The sequence below is a fragment of the Chiloscyllium plagiosum genome, chromosome 48 (genome assembly GCF_004010195.1).
Source record: "Chiloscyllium plagiosum isolate BGI_BamShark_2017 chromosome 48, ASM401019v2, whole genome shotgun sequence".
NCBI lineage: Eukaryota > Metazoa > Chordata > Chondrichthyes > Orectolobiformes > Hemiscylliidae > Chiloscyllium > Chiloscyllium plagiosum.
Genome location: NC_057757.1, coordinates 9,499,340 through 9,523,219, shown reverse-complemented (window position 1 = coordinate 9,523,219; position 23,880 = coordinate 9,499,340). Strand labels below are relative to the sequence as shown.

The 23,880-nt window shown below is 44.2% G+C and overlaps 1 protein-coding gene across 6 annotated transcripts in view; it reads left to right on the top strand.

The window, feature by feature from the left end:
• Positions 1–18,256, top strand: part of palm1a (paralemmin 1a) — a 266,525-nt gene extending 248,269 nt beyond the window's left edge. For all 6 annotated transcript variants that reach the window (XM_043683616.1, XM_043683614.1, XM_043683615.1 and 3 more), the window contains one exon: positions 12,726–18,256. In XM_043683616.1, the coding sequence (XP_043539551.1) occupies positions 12,726–13,399 (674 nt within the window). In that variant the 3' untranslated portion in view covers positions 13,400–18,256. The remainder of the gene's footprint in view (positions 1–12,725) is intronic.
• Positions 18,257–23,880: the final 5,624 nt, after the last annotated feature.

Sequence of the window (23,880 nt, the reverse complement as noted above, 5' to 3'; positions counted from 1 at the left end):
AAATGTCCCTAATGTCTCTGGCAGTGTATTCCACACATCCGTCGCTCTCTTTGTAAAGAACCTACCTCTGACATCTCTCCTATACCTTCCTTCGATCACCTTAAAACTATGACCCCTCATGACAACCATTGCTGCCCTGGGGAAAAGTCTCTGGCTATCTACTTTATCTATGCCTCTCATTACCTTGTACACCTCTATCAAGTCACCTCTCTTTCTTCTTCCCTCCACTGTGACAAGCCCAAGATCACTCAACCTCTCTTCATAAGACATGTCCTCCAATCCAAGCAGCAGCATCCTGGTAAATCTCCTCTGCACACTCTCTAAAGTATCTACGTCCTTCCTATAATGAGGCACCAGAACTGGACACAATATTCCAAGTGTGGTCTAACCAGGGTTTTATAGAGTTGCAGCAAAACCTCACATCTCTTAAACTCAATCACCATCTGCCTTCTTAACAACCCTATCAACTTGGGTGGCTACTTTGAATGATTTATGTACTTGGACCCTAAGATCCCACTGTTCCTCCACACTGCCAAAAATCCTATCTTGATGCTTCCCAGAATTTCCAGTACATCTACTTCCTTAATATCAATCTGTTCAAGCATATTAACCTGGTCCACGGTGTGTTCACTATCAACAAGGTCCCTCTCTCTAGTGAATACTGAAGCAAAAAACTGATTTAGGGCCTCCACTACCTCTTCAGATTCCAGGCACAGGTTCCCTCCACTGTCCCTGATCATCCCTACTCTCTCTCTGATTATTCTCTTATTCCTCACATAAGTGTAGAATGATTTGAGTTTTCCCTAATCCTTTCTGAAGGCTTTCAATGGCCCCTTCTAGCTCTCCTCAGTGCAGTTTTGAATTCTTTCCTAGCCACCCTGTAACCCTCTAAAGCTGTGCCAGATCCTTGCTTCCTCAAACTTAAGTAAGTTTCCTTCTTCCGCTTGAGGAGAAGCTCCTCTTCTCATCATCCAAGGCTCCTTCACCACAGCAGTATAATTTCCCTTCCCCCAATTAAATACCTTCCCATACTGTCTGTTCTTATCCTATGGTAAAGGTGAGGCAGTTGTGGCCACTGTCACCGAAATGCTCTCACACTGAGAGATCTGACACCTGGCCTGGCTTGTTGCCTCACACCAAATCCAATATGGCCTCTCCCCTAGTCGGCCTATCTACATATTGAGTCAAGAATCCTTCCTGGACACACCTGACAAAATTGGCTCCATCCAGACCATCTGCATTGATGAGGTTCCAATCAATATTGGGTGAGTTGAAGCTACCCATAACAACAACAACTCTGTTACAGCAGCACCTTTCCAAGATCTGCTGTCCAATCTGTTCTTCCATCTCTCTGCTGCTACTGGGGGGTATATAGATAACACCCAATAAAGTGACTGCTCCTTTCCTGTTACTGACGTCCACCCATACTGGCTCAGTAGACAAACCCTCCTCAACAGCCTCCTCTTCTGCAGCTGTTTTGCACTCTCTCACAATGCTACTCTCTCTCCTCTTTTGCTCCCCTCCCAGTTCTTTTCACAAGATCTAAACCCTGGAACATCCAGCAACCATTCCTGCCCCTGTGACATCCATGTCTCCATTATGACTACAACATCGAAGTTCCAAGTGCTGATCCGTGCTCTAAGTTCATCACTCTTATTCCTGACACTCCTTGCATTGAAACAGACAGACATTGACCCATCCCTTTCCTGTAACAACTGTGTATCCTTCCTGACAGACTCACTGCATTCTATTTCTGCCCTTTCAACAACTAGCTTCTCTTCTGATCTGACCTGCACCTCTGGTTCCCATCCCCCTGCCAAACTTGTTTTAACCCTCCTGAAATGCCCAGCAAATCTGCCCAGGACATTGGTGCCCCTCCAGTTTAAGTGCAACCCGTCTTTCATGTACAGGTCCCACCTTCCCCAGAAGGTATCCCAATGATCGACATATCTGAAGCCCTCCCTCCTACACCAGCGCTGTAGCCACGTGTTTAGCTGCACTCGCTCCCTGTTCCTCGCCTCACTAGTACATGACATCGATAGCAATCCTGAGATTACTACTCTGCTCATCCTTCCAACCTAACTCTTTGAAATCACTTTTTGGAACCTCATTCCTTTTCCTAGCTATGTCATTGGTGCCAATGTGTACCCCAACTCTAGCTGCTCATCCTCCCCACCAGAATCTTGTAGATTCAATCAGAGACATCCCGGACCCTGGCACCTGGGAGGCAGCATACCTTCCGAGAGTCCCATTATATGTGCTCACACACGTACTCCCAAACATGGGACATGCATGATGCCCGCAACAGACGTTCATGCCAATGCTGTCATGCACCCATATACCCAGAAACCCCCAGCCAAGCACACACTCAAAGAAACATGCAAGCATTTCTCACTCCACCCAGCCAATGACTCCCACTCATAAACAATTACAAAATCTACTGACTAGGCTTGGGTTTCCAGTAACATTATCAGGTGAAAATGCATCTTTCATATGCCAGAGAGACTGTACTTAAACACTGGTATGAAATTTCTGGTGGAACAGCACTGTGGATGCCCTACACCCTCAGAACATTCTAGAAGGCAGCTCCTCACTATCTCCTTCAAGGCATTGGAGATGGACAATAAATGCTGGCCCAGACATTGCTACCCACATCCCATGAAATGATAAACACAAAGACATTCAGACAGCTCAGTCAAAGGCCAGGGCCAATGTAACTTCATTTTTGTGGTTCTGTTCGCCGAGCTGGGAATTTGTGTTGCAGACGTTTCGTCCCCTGTCTGGGTGACATCCTCAGCGCTTGGGAGCCTCCTGTGAAGCGCTTCTGTGATCTTTCCTCCGGTATTTGTAGTGGTTTGAATCTGCCGCTTCCGGTTGTCAGTTCCAGCTGTCCGCTGCAGTGGCCGGTATATTGGGTCCAGGTCGATGTGCTTATTGACTGAATCTGTGGATGAGTGCCACGCCTCTAGGAATTCCCTGGCTGTTCTCTGTTTGTCTTGTCCTATAATAGTAGTGTTGTCCCAGTCAAATTCATGTTGCTTGTCATCTGTGTGTGTGGCTACTAAGGATAGCTGGTTGTGTCGTTTCGTGGCTAGTTGGTGTTCATAGAACTACAAATGCCGGAGGAAAGATCACAGAAGCGCTTCACAGGAGGCTCCCAAGCACTGAGGATGTCACCTAGACAGGGGACGAAACGTCTGCAACACAAATTCCCAGCTCGGCGAACAGAACCACAACAACGAGCACCCGAGCTACAAATCTTCTCACAAACTTTGAATATAACTTCAGTTTTATTTTGTAGTGTATTGGCCCTTTGAATGTTATTATGTGAGTCTCTGTGCGGTCTTGTAAGAATTGTCAGCTCACTACATGGTCTTGCAGTGTCACACAGGTCTGACCCCTGTTAGTTCAAGTCTTGACGACATTTGGGACATCCTGCCTGTCCAGAGCAGAGTCTTCACCCTGTCCAGAGGGTCAAAGGTCAGAAAGTCTTCACCCTGTCCAGAAGGTCAGGAGAGTTGTCACCACATCCACCGGTCACAGTCAGTGGGCAGAGATTATAACCAACAGCAGGAAGTTACGCTCCCTGGTCCTTATGAATAGTACTTGTTAAAATGAAACCTGTTGATTTCCAATTTGTTGTAACAGGGTGTGAGGGTAAACAAGCAGGGAGCAGCCTGGTGGCTGAAGGGGGACAACAGGTGTGGCATATTAGCTGGGGGATATGAGATAGGGGTATTCATGCCTGAGTTCCGACATATTCCATCTCAGTAAATGTCTTGTAGCACTCTGCAGTACGTTTGGGTGTTTGCTATAAAGGAGATACCCTCGAGCTGACCCTGGCTCTGAAAGCCCCTGGGACAACAGGATATTTCAGATTTTGTAGCCCAATCTGTTTGCAGAGCAACCAGCCCACCCAGCCCAGACCAGCTCTGCCCAGACCAGACCAGCCCTGCCCAGACCAGCCCAAACCAGACCAGACCAGTCCAGCCCTGCCCAGACCAGACCAGCCCAGACCAGACCAGACCAGACCAGACCAGTCCAGCCCTGCCCAGACCAGACCAGCCCAGCCCAGACCAGTCCTGCCCAGCCCAGCCCAGTCCAGCCAGCCCTGCCCAGACCAGCCCAAACCAGTCCAGCCCTGCCCAGACCAGACCAGCCCAGACCAGACCAGTCCAGCCCTGCCCAGACCAGACCAGCCCAGCCCAGACCAGTCCTGCCCAGCCCAGCCCAGTCCAGCCTAGTCCTGTGGTATTTGGCCAGTATCAAGCTGCTGGACTGCTGCTCTCGATGTGGTCTCCTCTACATTGGGGAGACAGGACGCCAACTTGCAGAATGTTTCAGAGAACATCTCTGGGACACATATACCAAACAACCCCACCACTCCACACTTCAACTCCCCCTCTCACTCTGCCAAGGACATGCAAGCCTTTGGCCTCTTCCACCACCAAATCCAAGCCTATCCCACCTATCCGCTCCACCCTCTGCTCCAACCTATAACCATCAACCCCCCCCCACCTCCATCTACCTATTGCATTCCCAAACCCCAGCCCCCTCCTATTTATCTCTCAGCCCCTTTGGGCACCCATCCTTCCACTCCACCCCATCCCCCAATCCCTCCAAGATTCCTAATGAAGTGCTTACGCCCAAAACGTCTTCTCTCCTGGTCCTTGGATGCTGCCTGACCTGTTGTGCTTTTCCAGCAACACACTCTCCACTCTTATCTCCAGCATCTACAATCGTCGCTTTCTATGGATTAGTGGTAATGTCTGCCACCTGCTGGAGCTTTGCTGGTACTGCTGGATGGCTAAACCGCTTGCAAGCTGCAGTGACATATTCCAGGATCAACAGGGAGAGAGAGAGCGACCGGAACTGAGAGAGTTACAGGGACTGAGAGAGTTATAGGGAGTAAGGGATCAACAGGGACTGAGGGATCGATAGGAAGTGAGGAGGTTGGGGAAGGATATATGTTTAAAAATTGCCAATGTCATCACATGTTCCTGTGCAGAGTCTCTCTGCAGTAGCTAATTTTGATCATTTCCTTAAGCAGAAAACTATCTCCAATCATATATCAAAGATAAACAACAATCAGGAGGAAGAAGATATCTCTCTGTGAAGTATTGCTCAGATTTGTGATTGGTTCAGTGTATTATGTTTCCTCTGTGCAGCAATAATTACAAACACCATTCTGTTGAAGTAATTCAAGTTACATGACAGAGCCTCAAAATGAAAATACTGACAGCTGATCTTGTACACACCACAAGACCATATGATATTAGCCATTCAGCCCATTTGATCATTGCTGAGACTTTTCTCAATCCCATTCCCCTGCCTTCTCACATATCCCTTGATACCTTTACTCATCAAGAACATGTCCATCCCTCTTGCATACATTCAATGACTTGGTCTCCACAGCTCTCTGCGGCAATGAGTTCCACAGATTCACCACCCTCTGGCTGAAGAATTTCCTCTTCATCTCAGTTCGAAAGGGTTGTCCTTCACTCTAAGGCTGTGCCCTCGGTTCCTAGTCTCAGAGCTCCTTAAGATAAAGGAACAATTTTACAGAATAGAGAAACAAACATAAATCCCTTGGATACCTCCCCTACTGCTCTTCAAGTAATGAAATAACTCACAAAACTTCCATAGACTATGCCTTCCAAGTTCCCATCTTCTGTCAACCAGGAGGATAAGGGCAGAAAATCGCCAAGCCCCCTGTCCCCTCAGTCACCATCTTGACTTGGAGCGACATCGCTCTTCCTTCTCTGTCACTGAACAGCGAGGACAAGTCGACCATTCAGCCCTTCGAACCTATTCCACCCTCCCAAGAAGAATATAATTGATTTGATTGTAACCTCAAATCCTCATTCCTAACTTCTCCTACCCCACCCCCACCCCATTCGGAACAAGGATCTGTCTACCTCTGCCTTAAGAAAGATTCACCGATTCTGCTTCCAGTGTCTGGTCAAGGAGAGAGTTCCAAACACTCACAACCCTCTGAGAGGAAAAAAAACTGGATAAAAGCAAATTACTGCAGATGCTGGAATCTGAAACCAAAAAAGAAAATGCTGGAAAATCTCAGCTCAGGCAGACCTGCAGAGATTTTCCAGCATTTTCTCTTTTGGTTTTGGAGAGGTAAAAAACGTTTGCCTCATTTTTTTCAAAAGAGATTCCACTTTCATGGGTGGGTCAATTTAAATCTATGGTCGTAATATCGGAGGCAGAGGGACCTGGACTGTTCGGAGTGATCTAGTGAGAAGGTGGTGAGCAAAGTAATGTGGGTTCTTGAGTTTCCAACACTGGGGTATTGAAAACAAAAACAGACAAGTTTCTGTGGTCCTTTATTAAGCTCGAGTGAGGCCTTAATAAGAATTGCACCCAATCCTGTTCACTAATGTTTAGGAAGGATAGAAGGGTCCTTGAGAGATTCATATGAAGATTTACTGGAATAGTTTCAGGGATTGGGGATGTTAGTTACAAAATGTAGTTGGAGATGTGCCTGCAACAAAGGGAAGTTCTAATTGAGGTCTTCAAGATAAGATGCCAGTGAGGAGAGGAATAGGAAGACAGAGGAGTTGAACACGTGGCTACAGGGATGGTGCAGGAGGGAGAGTTTCGGATAATTGGATAATTGAGGCTCATTCTGGTGTGGTTGGGACCTCTACAAATGAGACGGTCTATACCTGAACCAGAGGGGTACCAATATCCTGGGCGTGAGGGGGGGGGGGTGGGGGATGTTTGCTAATGCTCTTTGGGAGGGTTTAAACTAATCCAGCAATGGGGTTGGGAACCTGAATAGTAGCTCCAGTGTCCAGGAAGTTGAGAGTAGTGAGATCAGAAGTGACGTTTCAAGGTCACAAGAATGTACCAGCAGGCAGGAAGGTAGTTTGAAGTGTGACTACTTCAACGCCAGAAGCATCTGGAATAAGGTGGATGAACATGCAACATGGGTTGGTCGTTGGGACCTCAATGATGTGACCATTTCGGAGACATGGAGAGAGCAGGGACAGGAATGGTTGTTGCAGGTTCCAGGGTTTAGATGTTTCAGTAAGAACAGGGAATATGGTAAAAGAGGGGGAGGTGTGATATTGTTAGGCAAAGACAGTATTACGGTGGCAGAAAGGATGTTTGAGGACTCATCTACTGAGGTAGTCTTGGCTGAGGTTAGAAACAGGAAAGGAGAGGGTCCCTGTTGGGAGTTTTCTATAGGCCTCCAAATTGTTCCAGAGATGTAGAGGAAACGATAGCAAAGATGATTCTGCATAGGATTGAGAGTAACAGGGTACTTGTTATGGGAGACTTCAACTTTCCTTTAGATGGGTCAGTTTTTGTCTGGAGGGTTTCCTGACACGGTATGTAGACAGTCTAATAAGGGGCGAGGCAACATTGGATTTGGTACTGGGTAATGAACCAGGTGCTAGATTTGGAGGTAGGTGAGGACTTTGGTGATAGTGACCATAATTTTCCTGACACGGTATGTAGACAGTCTAATAAGGGGCGAGGCCACATTGGATTTGGTACTGGGTAATGAACTGGGCCAGGTGCTAGATTTGGAGGTAGGTGAGGACTTTGGTGATAGTGACCACAATTTCATTATGTTTACTTTAGTGATGGAAAGGAATAGGTATATAATGCAGAGCAAGAGTTATTGCTGAGGGAAAGACAATTATGATGTGATCAGGCAAGATTTAGGATGCATAAGATGGGGAAGGAAACTGCAGGGGACGGGCACAGTTGAAATATGGAACTTATTCAAGGAACAGCTCTACGTGTCCTTGATAATTATGTAACTGTCAGGCAGGGAGGAAGTGGTTGAGTGAGGGAACTGTGGTTTATGAAAGAAGTTGAATCTCTTGTCAAGAGTAAGAAGAAGGCTTATGTTAGATGAGACCGAAGACTCAGTTCAGGTGCTAGCCAGGTAAGACCTAAAGGGAGAGCTAAGACAAGCAAGGAGAAGACATGAGAAGTCATTAGCAGATAGGATCAAGGAAAGCACTAAAGTTTTCTATCAGTATATCAGGAATAAAAGAATGACTAGAGAAAGATTAGGGCCAATCAGGAATAGTAGTGGAAAGTTGTGCAAGGAGTCAGAGGAGACAGGGGAAGCGCGAAATGAATATTTTTCCTCTAGAAAATTTTTACACTGTAAAAATGTTGTCGAGGAGAACACTGAGATACAGGCTACGAGATTGCGGTTCACAAGACAATTCTGGAGAGTGTGAAAATAGATAAACCCCCTGGGCCGGATGGGATTTATCCAAGGATTCTCTGGGAAGCCAGGGAAGAGATTGCAGAGCCTTTGGCTTTGATCTTTATGTCATCATTGTCTACAGGAGTATTGCCAGAAGATTGGAGGATAGCAAATGTTGTCCCCTTGTTCAAGAGGGGGAGTAGAGACAACCCTGGAAATTAGAGACCAGTGATCCTTACTTCAGTTGTGAGTAAAGTGTTGGAAAAGGTTAAAAGAGATAGGATTTATGATCAGCTAGAAAGGAATAGCTTGATTAGGGATAGTCAGCATGGTTTTGTGAAGGTAGGTCGTGCTCACAAATCTTTTGGAGTTCTTTGAGATGGTGACCAAACAGGTGGATGAGGGTAAAGCAGTTGATGTGGTGTATATTGATTTCAGTAAGGCGTTTGATAAGGTTCCCCATGGCAGGCTATTGCACAAAATACAGAGGCATGGGATTGAAGGTGATTTAGTGGTTTGGATCAGGAATTGGCTAGCTGAAAGAAGACAGAGGGTGGTCGTTGTTGGGAAATGTTCATCCTGGAGCTCAGTTACTTGTGGTGTACCACAAGGATCTGTTTTGGGCCCACTGCAGTTTATCATATTTATAAATGACCTAAATGAGGGTGTAGAAGAATGGGTCAGTAAATTTGCGAATAACACAAAGGTCGGTAGAGTTGTGGGTAGTGCCGAAGGATGTTGCAGGTTACAGAGGGACATAGATGAGCTGCAGAGCTGGGCTGAGAGGTGGCAAATGGAGTTTAATGCAACAAAGTGTGAGGTCATTCACTTTGGAAGGGTAACAGGAATGCAGAGTACTGGGCTAATGGTAAGACTCTCGGTAGTGTAGATGAGCAGGGAGATCTCTGTGTCCAGGTACAAAGATCCCTGAAAGTTGCCACCCAGGTTGATTGGGTTGTTCAGAAGGCATACGGTGTGTTAGCTTTTATTGGTAGAGGGATTGAGTTTTGGAGCCACAAGGTCATGCTGCAGCTGTACAGACCTCTGATGCAGCCACACTTGGAGTATTGCGTACAGTTCTGGTTACCGCATTATAGGAAAGATAGAGTCACAGAGTCATAGAGATGTACAGCACGGAAACAGACCCTTCGGTTCAAATCATCCATGCTAACCAGATATCCCAACCTAATCTAGTCTCACCTGCCAGCACCCGGCTCATATCCCTCCAAACCCTTCCTATTCATATATCCATCCAGAAGCCTTTTAAATGTTGCAATTGTACCAGCCTCCACCACTTCCTTTGGCAGCTTATTCCACACATGCACCACCCTCTGCATGAAAAAGTTGCCCCTTAGTTCTCTTTTATATCTTTCCCCTCTCACTCTAAACCTATGCCCTCTAGTTCTGGACTCCCCCACCCCAGGGAAAAGACCTTGGCTATTAATCCTATCCATGCCCCTCATGATTTTATAAAACCCTATAAGATCATCACCTCAGCCTCCAATGCTTCAGGAAAAACAGCCCCAGCCTATTCAGTCTCTCCCTGTAGCTCAAATCCTCCAACCCTGGCGAAATCGTTATAAATCTTTTCTGAACCCTTTCAAGTTTCACAACATCCTTTTGATAGGAAGGAGACCAGAATTGCACGCAATATTCCAACAGTGGTCTAACCAATGTCCTGTACAACCACATGACCTCTCAATTCCTGTACTCAGTACTCAATAAAGAAAAGCATACCAAACGTCTTCTTCACTATCTTATCTACCTGCGACTCTACTTTCAAGGAGTTGTGAACCTGCACTCCAAGGTCTCTTTGTTCAGCATCACTCCCTAGGACCTTACCGTTAAGTGTATAAATTCTGCTAAGATTTGCTTTCCCAAAATGCAGCACTTCGTATTTATCTGAATTAAACTCTATCTGCCATTCCTCAGTCCATTGGCCCACCTGATCAAGATCCCATTGTAATTCGAGGTAACCTTCTTCACTGTCCACTACATCTCCAATTTTGGTGTCATCTGCAAACTTACAAATTATACCTCTTAAGCTCACATCCAAATCATTAATATAAATGACGAAAATGACGAAAATGACCCAGCATTGATCCTTGTGGCATTCCACTGGTCACAGGTCTCCAGTCTGAAAAACACCCCTCCACCACCACCCTCTGTCTTCTACCTTTAAGCCAAATGGTTAGTTCTCCCTGTATTCCATGAGATCTAACCTTGCTAACCAGTCCCCCATGGGAACCTCTCTGATGTTGCCTGGTATGGAGGGAAGGTCTTATGAGGAATGGCTGAGGGACTTGAGGCTGTTTTCGTGAGAAGGTTGAGAGGTGACTTAATTGAGACGTATAAGATAATCAGAGGGTTAGGTAGGGTGGACAGTGAAAGCCTTTTTCCTCAATGGTGATGGGCAGCATGAGGGGACATAACTTTAAATTGAGGGGTGATCAATATAGGACAGATGTCAGAGGTAGTTTCTTTACTCAGAGATTAGTAGGGGCGTGGAACGCACTGCCTGCAACAGTAGTAGAGTTGCCAACTTGAAGGGCATTGAAATGGTCATTGGACAGGCATACGGATGAAAATGGAATAGTGGGGGAGAGATGGACTTCAAATTGGTTTCACAGGTCGGCGCAACATTGAGGGCCGAAGGGCCTGGACTGCACTAGAATGTTCAAAGTTCTATGTTTAAAATGGTCAAAGAGAAATTGTTCCATTAGCTGATGGTCCAATGACAAGGGGACACAGCTCGAAGATTTTTGGAATGAGACACAGCAATTAATGATGACTGACTGCCTTTGAGAGCAGTGAATTCAGATTAGTGATGTCAGAAGAAAATCGGATGGACATTTGTAACAGGACTGCGTGGATGGAGTGAGGGAATAGGATTAGCAGGTTTACTTCATAGGGTCAGTATAATCTCAATGGATAGAATGACCTCCTCACTATAATAATGACTCTAAAACTCTATTAATCAGAGTCAACCAGGTTTCAGAAGTCTGGATTAGTGGTGCTGGAAGAGCACAGCAGTTCAGGCAGCATCCAAGGAGCAGCAAAATCGACGTTTCAGCAAAAGCCCTTCATCAGATTCCTGAACTGCTGTGCTCTTCCAGCACCACTAATCCAGAATCAGGTTTCAGAAGTGACAATCTGATCATTAACCCAGCAGGTTCTCGCTATAGGCCCCACTGCAGTCACTTCAGCTTGTAGATTGGGATGAAAATTCTGTGAGTTAAGGTGCTGAGGGAGTGCTGCACTGTTGAAGCTGCAGTTGGTTCAATGAGGACCTAAGCTCAGACCTGATTTTCACTTTCAGGTCAATGTGGAAGACCAAATTGGTTTTACTTTTCTTCACTCATGGAATGTGGGTTTCACTGGTTGGGCTGGTGTTTGTTGCTGTCCTTCATTGGGTGGCTCAGTGGTTAGCACTGCTGCCTCATAGCTCCAGAGACCCGGGTTCGATCCTACCCTTGGGTGACTGTCTGTGTGGAGTTTGGACATTCAGATGTGCAGGTTAGGTAGATTGGCCACGCTGAATTGTTCAGGGATGTGCAGGCTAAGTGGATCAGCCATGGGGAAACAGAGTTACAGGGGTGGGTCTGGGTGGGATGCAGTTCAGAGGGTTGGTGTAGGCCGAATGGCTTTCTTTCTGCACTGTAGGGATTCTATGAATTGCCCTTTGGGGTGAGCCACCTTCTTGAACTGCTACAGTCCATGGGCTGTCGGCGCCCACATGGTTGTGAAGAAGGGAGTTCCAGAAATTTGACCCAGTGACACCGAAGGAACAACACAGGGAGGTGAGTGACTAGGAGGGGAGCTTGCCACAGGGTAGTGTTCCATGCATTAGCTGCATTTGGCCAGCTACCTGATAGATGATATGGGTTTGGAAGGTGTTGTCTATGGAACATTTGAGTTATTACTACAAATATTTTATTAACCAGCACCTGGGGAACAAGCAGTGTAACTGTTGAAGCAATATTCCGGATAATTGAGAGGTACGCCTAATCAATATAAAAACATGCCAAGTAATAAAAACGTAACATATGACCGTTATACTTTATTTACAGCATAAATAATGATCTAACCTTTCCTTAAATATTACCAGTAGAGAGCTTTCTCATTTGCACCCTCATCTGATTACTCAGACATTGGGGAGATCGCAATAATACAATAAATATGCATTTAAGGTTTATATGTTTTGCCGAGAAAGTGAGGTCTGCAGATGCTGGAGATCAAATGAAGAAGGGCCTGTGCCCGAAACGTCGAATCTCCTGTTCCCTGGATGCTGCCTGACCTGCTGTGCTGTTCCATCAATAAAGTTTCAACTTATATGTTTTGCCGGCTCATGAGATTTCAGGTCATTGGGGAAGGTGTCGGTTCAAACAAAGTTTGCTGTCTTTTGTTATTTGAAGAGCTGTGGTGGGAGAGATTTACCCACCAGATTATGGAACCATTGCCACTAGTCCTTAACATGCAGTGACTGTATTTTTTTGTTACCTATTTGCTGACATTCAGCTCCTTTTGTTGTTTGCAGCGATGTTTGCGGTGGAAATTACGGTGGAGAAGGACAATGTAACAGGGGAGACCAAAGTCCTGTCCACCAGCAGTGTGTCTCCCAAGAACCTCAAGCAACAAGGAGTCAAGGTCTACGAGGATGACCTCAAGGTTATCCATGAGATGCGCAAAGGTGACGGAGCAGTGGAGAACGGAGTCCACCTTCTCACGAGCACCGAGGTGGACGAGCTGATACAGAAGGCTGACAAGGTGACAGACTTCAATAAAGCGCTGACTCCTGAGGGGAAAGGACCTCATGGTCAGCTCCAGGCCGACGGTCAGACCCCAGAGAAGCTAAAGCCGGACGGGATGGCCGGAGAGAGCCTTAAAATCCTTCAGAAAACTCCGGGGGATGGCGCAGAGCCTAGCAAAGACCAGCCGGTTACCATGATCTTCATGGGTTACCAGGACGTCGAGGACGAGAATGAGACCAAGAAGGTGCTCGGGTATGATGGAACAGGCAAAGCAGAGCTTGTGGTGATTGAAGATGCTGATGGCAAGAGCGAGAGGCCAGGGGAGAGCCAGGCCCCTCCCAATGGCACCACCGCTGCCCAGGGTGCAGAGGAGAAGGCGGCTGGGAAGGGTAAAGAGGCAGTAGACGAGGTGGAGGATTTGAAGGAGAAGCAACGTTGTCAGTGCTGCGTCGTGATGTGATCGCGCCCTGTCTTATCCTTCTTATTGTACAGTCGGAATGTTATATGTTCATAGTCTTCAGATGCACTGTATGTCTTCTAACGTAACACATGCTTTAATTGGGGATGCAAGGATTGCAGCCAATCCATCGCAATTTCGCAAAGACCTGCATTTTCATTGGCATTTGGTCAGGGCCTAAATAAAAGCTGAGAGCTAATTGGCTGCATGGTACCCGAAACATCATCCATTGAGTACAGTAGAGCTTCACTGAGTCGACCTTGGCGATGACATGATGGTGCTGTAATGTCCCATTGCAATCATTCACAAGCAATATGAGAGTTGTCATAAACAAGCCATCTCTCAACACAGAAAGAAAACAAACTCACAATTGATCTCTGTAAAGTGACGCCTGTCCAAGCTGTTGGGCAGGAAGCAGCGCTTGTCAGTGACCAAAGGTTGCCCTGATCACTCTGTAAGTCAGCAGACCCAGAGCTCAGAAATGGCTTAAACTATGTCCTTTTAAAGTAACTGATAGAATCACAGAATCACTATAGTGTGGAAACAAACCATTTGGCCCATCGAGTCCATACTGACCTGCCGAAACACAGCCCACCCAGACCCACCCTATCCCTGTAACCCTACATTCCCCGTTGCTCGCCCACACATAGCTGAACTTTATGGGCAATGTCCCACGGCCAATCCAACCTTCGCCTACATTTCTTTAGGACATTTTCTTTCATTGTCTCTCACCAAAAGTGAACAGTTGGGAGGAAGGACTTGAACAGTTTTTAAAGAGGACTTAAACCTCTTTTTAAAAACAAAAAGGTTTTGTTTTTAAGTTCAAACATAAATTAAGTTCAAATTTCAAAAGAGTGAAGGCCTCACGACCGGAGAGAAAAGGGATGGGTGGATTGAATCATTTTAGTTTCTTCAAAATCAGAATTTAATTGTGTCATGTAATAATTGGGTCATAGTGTTACAGTAATAAAGCCAGGCCTACCTTTTGTAAATAGGGTTTGTATTGTAACTGATCTCTAGGGGAGGTGATGATCTAGTGATATTATCACAGGACAATTAATCCAGAGACACTGTTCTAGGGTCCCAGGTTCAAATCCTGCCATGGCTGATGGTGGAATTTGATTTCAATAAATATCTGGAATTAGGAATCTAATGATGATCATGAAACCATTGTCAATTGTCACAAAATCCCATCTGGTTCATTAATGTCCTTTAGGGAAGGAAATTGCCATCCTTAACTGATCTGGCCTACACGTGACTCCATACCTACAGATTGACACTTCATTGTCCTCTGGGCAATTAGGGATGGGTAATAAGTGCTGGTCTGGCCAATGTTACTCACATCCTTGAATGAATTTCTAAAACTTCAACCGAAAACAGACTAAGTCAGTCAAAGGAGATGTTTCTGGGAATCTGCTGGTAATGTAAGGGTTAAAAAGTGCATAGTCAAAACTCATAGTAAAACTTTCTCATCAAGTTCATTCTTCTGTCATCTGACCAACCTGGAAACTGTACTGTACACAAATATATGATGCTTGGAATTTCGCTTTAGTACAGTGAGTCCCACCTTTTCTCATCGAAGTCATATCAATGTGAATAAGTTCTGTCCTTTATTGAGCCACAGTGCCATTGAGTTCAATCTCGCTACTTCATGGTGATATATGATGCCTTAAATGATCCGGATAAGCAAAAATAAATTAATGTTAATACTGTTGTTTGGTCATTTTGGATCATAACCAGTTTGCCAAAGGGGTTATGATATCCTGTAGAGAATCTATTGCTGGACAAACATAGTGGGGTACCCTTGCTGTTAAATAATGGGCTAGATCATTCACGAAAACTCCTGAAACTAGATTAATGCTAGTTTTTGTCCGACATGCTTTTTTATTTCTTACTGCTCAAGCTACAGTTTTAGTGAAATGAAACCAGTAATTCCTCCACAGACAGGAATCATTTGACTGGATTCCTTCAGCGCATGTACTGCTTAGTCCATTTCTTCAGACCATACATTGACTGATCTTTAACTGAGCACTGAACTCCTTTCTTAGGCGTACAAGATGGTTGACCACTGAATTTTCATTAACTTTGAAAGACTCTGTTAATGTATATATACAGTCAATGTTAAATCAACTTTGGTTTTTCTACATTGAGATTTCGGTGTTATCAATGTCAAACTGGCAGCTGAGATCTTAGTCAGCCTGAAAATTTGTCAGTACAGTTTGGATTTTCTGAATCATTGCATCCCTAATTTTGAAACACTTTTCTACATCACAGTTAGTCTTGAACCAGATCAACCTATTCTATACACTGCCAGGCACCATGCACTACTCTCAGCGTATATGTATGACGTGATACAATGGGACAATTTTATTTTTCTCTGCATGTTCTATAGCTCCAAGCTGATTACAGATCATTGTAAAAGTAGTTAACTGATGGTGTTTTTTTTTATCCGACTGCAATCTGTCTGCAATTCCTTTTTACATCTATCCAAAGGTTCAATGAGCCTAGAGACCAATTGCAACATTGCTGTTTAGGTGAAGATTCTCAGTCCACTTTCTGCTCCAGATTCTAATCAGTTCAAATCTGAATTGACTGATTGTCCAGATTAAAGATTCAGATACAAATGGTGTCATGCAAACTTAGTGATTCTTAAGTCATTCTAAATACAATCCAGATCAAATCTGACTTGTGCAAGTGTCCAAACTTGATTTTAAAAAGTACACCACTTGAAGCTGTGGATCTGATTGTTCCTGAGCTGAGTTGAGTTCACTTGGTTTGAATGTGTTTGCTGAAGTGCCTGCGTGCTTATGTTTTTTTAGAACGTGTGTGTGTGTGTTTGAATGTGTGAGTGCTCCTGTGTTTGAATAAAACTTTGTATACATTTCCCTTTATAAGTTTGCTTGAGTCCGTCTGTACTTAACTGTTTGTATGTACGCCTGTACTTGCATAAGTGTGTGCGTGTGCGCATGTGTGTGTGTGTGCATTTGTATGTGAGTTTGCCTGTAGACAGCCTTTCTGTCCGTTTGTGTATACGAGTGTGTATTTATGTGTACGAGTGTCTTTGTGTGTACGGGTGTGTGTTTGTGTGTACGGGTGTGTATTTATGTGTACGAGTGTGTTTGTGTGTACGGTGTGTATTTGTGTGAGAGAGAGTAACTCAGAAATCCTGGGAACTCACTTCATTCCTCTCGTGTTCCTGATCACATTATTTGTTTCCATGGTGATTCCAGGCATTACCAAAGATTGCACCAAACGATATCACTACAAAAGTTGTTATTGTTTTTGTTAATGGAAACTTCATTAAAAATGGGAGTAAGCAAGACAATCAAATTTCTCTAAAATGCTTTCCCATTTTGTTGCTCTCCATGAACTATTATTGAAAATTCCCAGCCTGTTATTGGAGAAAGCAGTATATGTATAGATCTATAAACACATATATCTATTTTTGAACACAATGCCTTGGGAATGGCTTTGGATCATGTTTAGATTTCTCTAACCTGGTTAGAGATGGATACGATAGTGCGAGCATGCTCATTAGTTAATAAAGTAGTCCCATTTTATTCAACACATTCCAGAGGCCTGTGGCACGAGTGATCTCACATAAATTCTTCGGTGTAGCACATGTGTAAGTGTGATGTGCACTTCCCTGAAGGTCTGAGCACCATGTCTGTAATGTGCTTCTGGATTTCTGAGACTTTGGGACTCCAGCTCTCTGTAGCTGAGAGGCAAAATCAATCAGAGTGCAGATTCCCTTCATGTGTCAGGCATTAGGCTTTGTAATCGATTTGTGTTCTTTGTTGTTTAGTGCTGGTGTTGTAAAGGGTTGGAAACCCTTAGTAATTTCTTCTGTATTATACCCCTTCCAAAATCCTATCGCATACATTGGTTCTTGAGGGGCTTTTAAACACATTGTCCAAAAGACTATTTTACAACATTCAGCCAGATAAACAGATACCTAGTATTAAAACATATTGGAGCATGGACAATGAGTACTTTGGAATACAAGTTGCAAATGATTGTCTAACTTTTATGTTAAAAATGCTTTGTGTTTTTTTAAAAACAAGAAGAATCAGTTCCCATTGACAACTTTAGTAAAAGAAAATTTAATGCATATATTTTTGTTATGACATCTTATAATTACTGTTAATTTGTGGTGTGTGCAGTACACACAGACACACACACACAGACACACACACAGACACACACACACACACACCTCACAATATGCTTGTCTGAGGTGTCCAAATGCTTATTTGGTGATACATAGTCTCTGGACTCATACGGGACAAAGTATACACGCTGTACAATGTTTGCTCTATATTAAAGAATCCAACACCAACAGAATGTTTTGTTTTGTGTGAGGGAAGTTGTTTGAGGTGTGCATTACAGTCAACCCCCCTTCGAAGCATCTGGCAATAACACTTGCTGTCCTTTCCACCTTGTGCATGCAGAACTGTTCTCCTTAAGGCTCACTTTCACAAGTGGACCATCTTCCAACAACTAACTGAGATGTCATATGGTAATGAAATTGTAGAGTTCTAACTAGAAGATCAAAGAACTTGAACTATCTGTACCACTGATGTGGATAACCTGACAGTTTACTCCCATTGATGGTTAGCAGGAATCCACCAATTTGTAAGAGGGAAAAACAAGTATTAAATGCCAATGTTTCATTAGAGGATTGGGACTGTAAACAAATGGAAGGAAAATTAACAAAGCTAAATTATAGAACTTGAAACTGCTCTTGCCACATGCACCCAAGTGGAGTCGACTGTATTTAACTGTTTGGAACAATGTGAAATTTAATATGCAAAACTGTATAGTAATCAAAAATAAAATTTAGATGTGATTAAATGGAAATGTTATTAATGTGACTAAATCCTAGGAATTGGATTGGGAACATAAAAAAATTTTAAAGTACAATTGATTATTTCTCAACTGGTTTAAGTAAATGTTCTAGTGTTAGTTTTGTAGTTTTAATGATCTCTTTTGCTGTAGGCTTTCCAGATGAGTTGGTCTCCAATTGCAAAGTCTTGTATGTTGAAAAATATGCCTTTTGTTCTTCATGTGATTGAATACATCCAAAGATTTCTTGGAAGCACTCAATTCCTATCCTGGAGATTTCTCAAGATCACTTACACTCTGAATAGTTTCTCTCGTAATCAGATTTGTACCTTGATTCCATGGCTGAAATTTGCACACTTGGTTTTGTTAAGCAACTTGGTTTTTCATGTTGGTTCCACTTTCTGTTTTTTTTGACTGTCCTGGTTGTTCATTTTCATGGTTTTCTGGAAGTTGGATTATACTCATTCAGTGACCTTTTTCTGAATCCCATGCTTAAAAGTAATCTTTTCTTTAACTTTCCAGCCCATTGTATAAGTCTTGTCTCCCATAGGCAAGTAGGAACTTGGGTACTAACCTAGTTGATAGCTTTCCTGAGCTGTGCAGGTAATGTGGAATGGGAAGATGTTGGCTGGGATTCAACCAGCAGCAACAAAGTCCCAAAGCTGGACATGAACAGGCAGAGTTGTTGTGGGAGTGCAATGTTGGTGGAGAGAAGAGGATGTAAAGTTTGCAAAAGTGGTATCCTACAGAAACACAGATTCTGTTGTGCTACTGAGTATCAAAGGTGTCTCCCACCGTGCTCAGAGTCAACTTCTGGCATAGTGGTAGTGTCTCTATCTCTGAGCCAGGAGCCCTGGGTTCATGTCCCACCTGAGCCAGAGGTGTGTAATAACATCTCAGAAGAGGTTGATTAAAAATATTTTGGTATCACTGACAGAACTCTGCAAGCTCATTGACAAGGGAGCCACTCCCAACAAGATGGGCAGCTAGGAACAACCAAGTGACTTTCAGGAGCAAGGTGCTTTTCCAGGTACTGCACCCTCAGCTTTCTGGCCAGGAAACCCAACCAATACCCGCCAAGAAAAAAGGCTCAATAATGTCTGTCTCTGGTATCTACAGCGACAATTGGAAAGACAAGGCCATCAGACAGTAAGATGTAGGAACAGGCAAGTCAGCGCCACCATTCAATGTGATCCAGGCTGATCTGATAATCCTCAACTCCATTTTCTGCCTTTTCCTCATGATTAAACCTCTGTCTCAACCTTGAATACATTTAACAATAAGACTATAAGACATGGAAGTAGAATTAGGCCATTTGGCCCATCAAGTCTGTTCCGTCATTTGATTATGGCTGACGTATGTCTCAACCCCATTCTCCTGCCTTTTCCCTGTGACCCTTGATTCCCCCTTACTAAACAACAACCTATTTGTCTCTGTCTTAAATACACTCAATGATTTGGCCTCCAAAGCCCTCTGCAGCAATAACTTTCATTGATTAACCACCCTCTGGCTGAAGAAATTCCTCCTCCTCCCAGTTCTAAAGAGTCATCCCTTCACCCTGAGGCTATGCCCTCGGCTCCTGGTTCCCTCCTGTGGGAAACATCTTCTTCGTGTCTACTCTATCCAGGCCTCTCAGTATTCTGTTTCAATCAGAACCCCTCTCATCCTTCTGAACTGCATCGAGTACAGACCTCAACCGGTCTTCATATGACAAACCCTTCATTTCTGGGTTAAAAATCACACAACACCAGGTTATAGTCCAACAGGTTTAATTGGAAGCACACTAGCGTTCGGAGCAACACTCCTAAAGCTAGTGTGCTTCCAATTAAACCTGTTGGACTATAACCTGGTGTTGTGTGATTTTTAACTTTGTACACCCCAGTCCAACACCGGCATCTCCGATTCATTTCTGGGGTCATTCTTGTAAACCTCCTCTGGACCCCCTTCAAGGCCAGCACGTCCTCTCTTTGATACGGGGCTCAAAACTGCTCACAGTATTCGAAATATAGTCTGACCAGAGCCTTACACAACCCTAGCAGTACATCTCTGCTCTTGCATTCTAGCCCTGCAGAACTCTACTAGTCGAAACTTTATTGCTGGAACAGCACAGCAGGTCAGGCAGCATCCAGGGAACAGGAGATTCGACGTTTCGGGCACAGGCCCTTCTTCATTTCCTGAAGAAGGGCCTGTGCCCGAAACGTCGAATCTCCTGTTCCCTGGATGCTGCCTGACCTGCTGTGCTGTTCCAGGAATAAAGTTTCAACTTTGATCTCCAGCATCTGCAGACCTCACTTTCTCCTCGAAGAACTCTACTAGTCACCAGCTGCCAACCAGAAGAAGACCCCTTTATCCTCACACTCTGCCTTCTGCCAGTCAGCCAATCCACTATCCATGCAAGTACCTTGCTCTGAACACCAGGAGCTCATATTTAGCAGCCTCCTGTGCAGAACCTTGTCAAAGGCCTTCTTAAAATCCAAATGTAGATGAACCTCAATTATCCAGCATTCAACTATCCGAATTTCAGATTATCTGGACAAGATCGCAAGGTCCTGATGCTGGGCTAAATTGTGTTATCCAGCGTTTGATTATCCGAACATTTGATTATCTGAACAAAATACTCCCCAGCCGTGTTGTTCAGATAATCGAGGCTCCTCTGTAGATCACATCCACTGTCTCTCCTTTGTCTAACTTGCTCATTACCTCCTCAAAACTTCTAAAAGATTTGTCAGGCATGGCCTTTCCTTGTCAAAGTCGTGCTGACTCAGCCCTAGTTTCTCATGTACGTCCAAGTACTCCACAATGTTATCTTTAATAACAGACTCAAAAATCTAACCAACAACTAAGGTCAGGCTATAGCTTCCTGGACTAACTGACCTATAGCTTCCTGGGCTATCTGACCTATAGCTTCCTAGGCTAACTGACCTATAGCTTCCTGGGCTATCTGACCTATAGCTTCCTGGGCTAACTGACCTATAGCTTCCTGGGCTATCTGACCTATAGCTTTCTGGGCTAACTGACCAAGCTTCCTGGGCTATCTGACCTATAGCTTCCTATTTTCTGCCTCTATCCCTTTTTAAACATTAGCTATTTTCCAGTTCTCTGAGATCCTTCCTGACACCAGTGATTCCTGAAAGATCACCACCAATTCCTCCACATTTTCTCAGCTATTTCCTTCAGAACCCTGGGATGTAGTCCAGCCTGAGCAGCTGATCTTTCCGTCTTCAGACCTTTCAGCTTCACCAGCACCTTCCCCTTAGTGATGGTTAATGCAGTCACCTCTGTTCCCTGACTCTCTTGAAGTCTGGTATGCTGCTTGTTTCTTCTCACTGTGAAAACTGATGTGAAAACTTAGTTTCAATGCCATTTCTTTGCTCTCCATCACTGCTCTCCACCCCCATTTCTCAGCAGTCCCACGTCGACACTTGACTCTCCCTTGCTTTTGGGTGACTCAGTCGTGCCTGCTGTCTGCAGTAAAAAAAATTCTATAGATTCACAACCATCTGAGAAAAGGAATTCTTCCCCATCTCTGTCGTAAATGTGTAACCCTCTGATTGTCCTCCCTTTCCCCAGACTCTCCCACAAGGAGAAACAACCTCCCATGTTATGGACTAGGCCAGACCCATCAATATACTTATAAGCAGGTAGGCAAATCCGTAGCTTTGCTCTTTGTTGAGCTAGATGTATAGTGGATATTCCCGGAGTAAATTAGTTAGGTAGACTACCAGCTTTTAAACAAATAAAAGTCATTTACAAAATTGCAGAATGAAAGACAACAGAAAACAGAATGCTGGATAATTTATCCTATCCAAACCTGACTGAATGATACAGTTCCGAAAATACTTGCAACAGCCCCAATACACACATCCCTTCGTTCTGGCGCTGTGAGGCAGCAGTGCTAACCACTGTGCCACCGTGCCGCCCCAAACTTATCCTATCCAAACCTGACTGAATGATACAGTTCCGAAAATACTTGCAACAGCCCCAATACACACATCCCTTCGTACAACCAGTAAACAATGACACAGGCAACCTACAGTTCTAAATCATAAGGGCAGAAGGACAGAGAGAAGCTTCCAGTTTCACCTGTGACTCTTATTCAACTCTCTCCTGAACTGAATTGAACTGCACAGCTAGAGAGCTGGCCCCGCCCCCTTGACTGTACCAGTTTTGTTTTCGAAAGGCTTTTCAAGCTTTTGGCCTGAAGCTCTATCTATTCGGGTAAACAAGGTCCCAATGAACCATTCAAACTTCAGGCACAATGGAGCCTGGCCAATTACTCCCTCTCTTAAAAAAAAACTCAAAAGCAAAGTAACCTTGTACCAGACCAGCGTTGTGACATCTCCCCCCTTAAAAGAAAAATGAACCATCAATATCTAAATATGGCTTCATTTTCAATTGGTTAGTACTTAAACACACTATACATTCACTAACTATAAACATGCAAACGTGCACAACCACATTCGGATTCAGTCTGTGGTTCTCCCACCACTGAATGTCTCTGTTTCACATCCAAGTCTCAACAACGCATCAGTAATCATGTTTTCTCGACCTGCCACATGCACAATTGTCAAATTGAATGGCTGTAATTCCAAGCTCCATCAAAACAATCTGGCATTTTTATCCTTAAATGTCTCCACAAACTCCAATGGGTTATGATCAATGTGTATGATTGTCTCAGATGCGTTATTGGTAGCATAAACACTGAAATGTTGTAGCGCCAACACCAAGCATAAAGTCTCTTTCTCAACTGTTGAATATTTCTGCTGATGAACATTGAATTTCCCGGAGAAATACCCGATAGGTCTTTTTATCTTCTCGTTGTCTTCCTGCAGGAGCACAGCAGGAGCACTGGCATCAATAGCCACCTTGAAAGGCTTTGCATTACTAGGCATGGCTAATACAGTAGGTAACACAGTTTTCAGGCTGTCCACTGAAACTTCTTGCCTTTCTTTCGCAATTCAGGGAGTGGAGCAGCCACACTGCTAAAGTTCGGCACAAACTTTTGATAAAATCCACTCAATCTCAGGAACCATAATACAGCTCTTTTTGTCGATGGGGTGGGAATTTCCCCAATTAATCCCATGGGGCCATTTGTCTGTGTCCCATAACATGGCCCAGGAAGGTGACTTGGGCTTTGGCAAATTCACTTTTAGCCAGGTTTACCAACAAGCCTGCCCTCCGAAGTCGATCGAACAAGTCTGATAAATTCTGTAAATGTTCCTTCCATGAGTGATGTGGGATGTAGGTAAATTAATGTTACTTCTGCAGTTCTGCAATTCTGCAATTATAATTTCTGATACAAAGTAAATGAACTCACACCAGTGTGGGGTTGTTTCGGCCGAGAGCTGAGTCAACAAAATGGGAACTATGTGGAGGAAATATATAATTGTTTTTGTATTAGCTAAAGTTGTATGTCAGCATGAAACATGATTGCAAAACAATGGTAGATACTATGGGCAAATAGATAAGATGTTGTGAGGGGATGAAGTTAGGCTAGATACGCCTGTACAAACAGTAGGTTTTTTTTTAGATTAGATTAGATTACATTACAGTGTGGAAACAGGCCCTTCGGCCCAACAAGTCCACACCGACCCGCCGAAGCGAAACGCACCCATACCCCTACATTTACCCCTTACCTA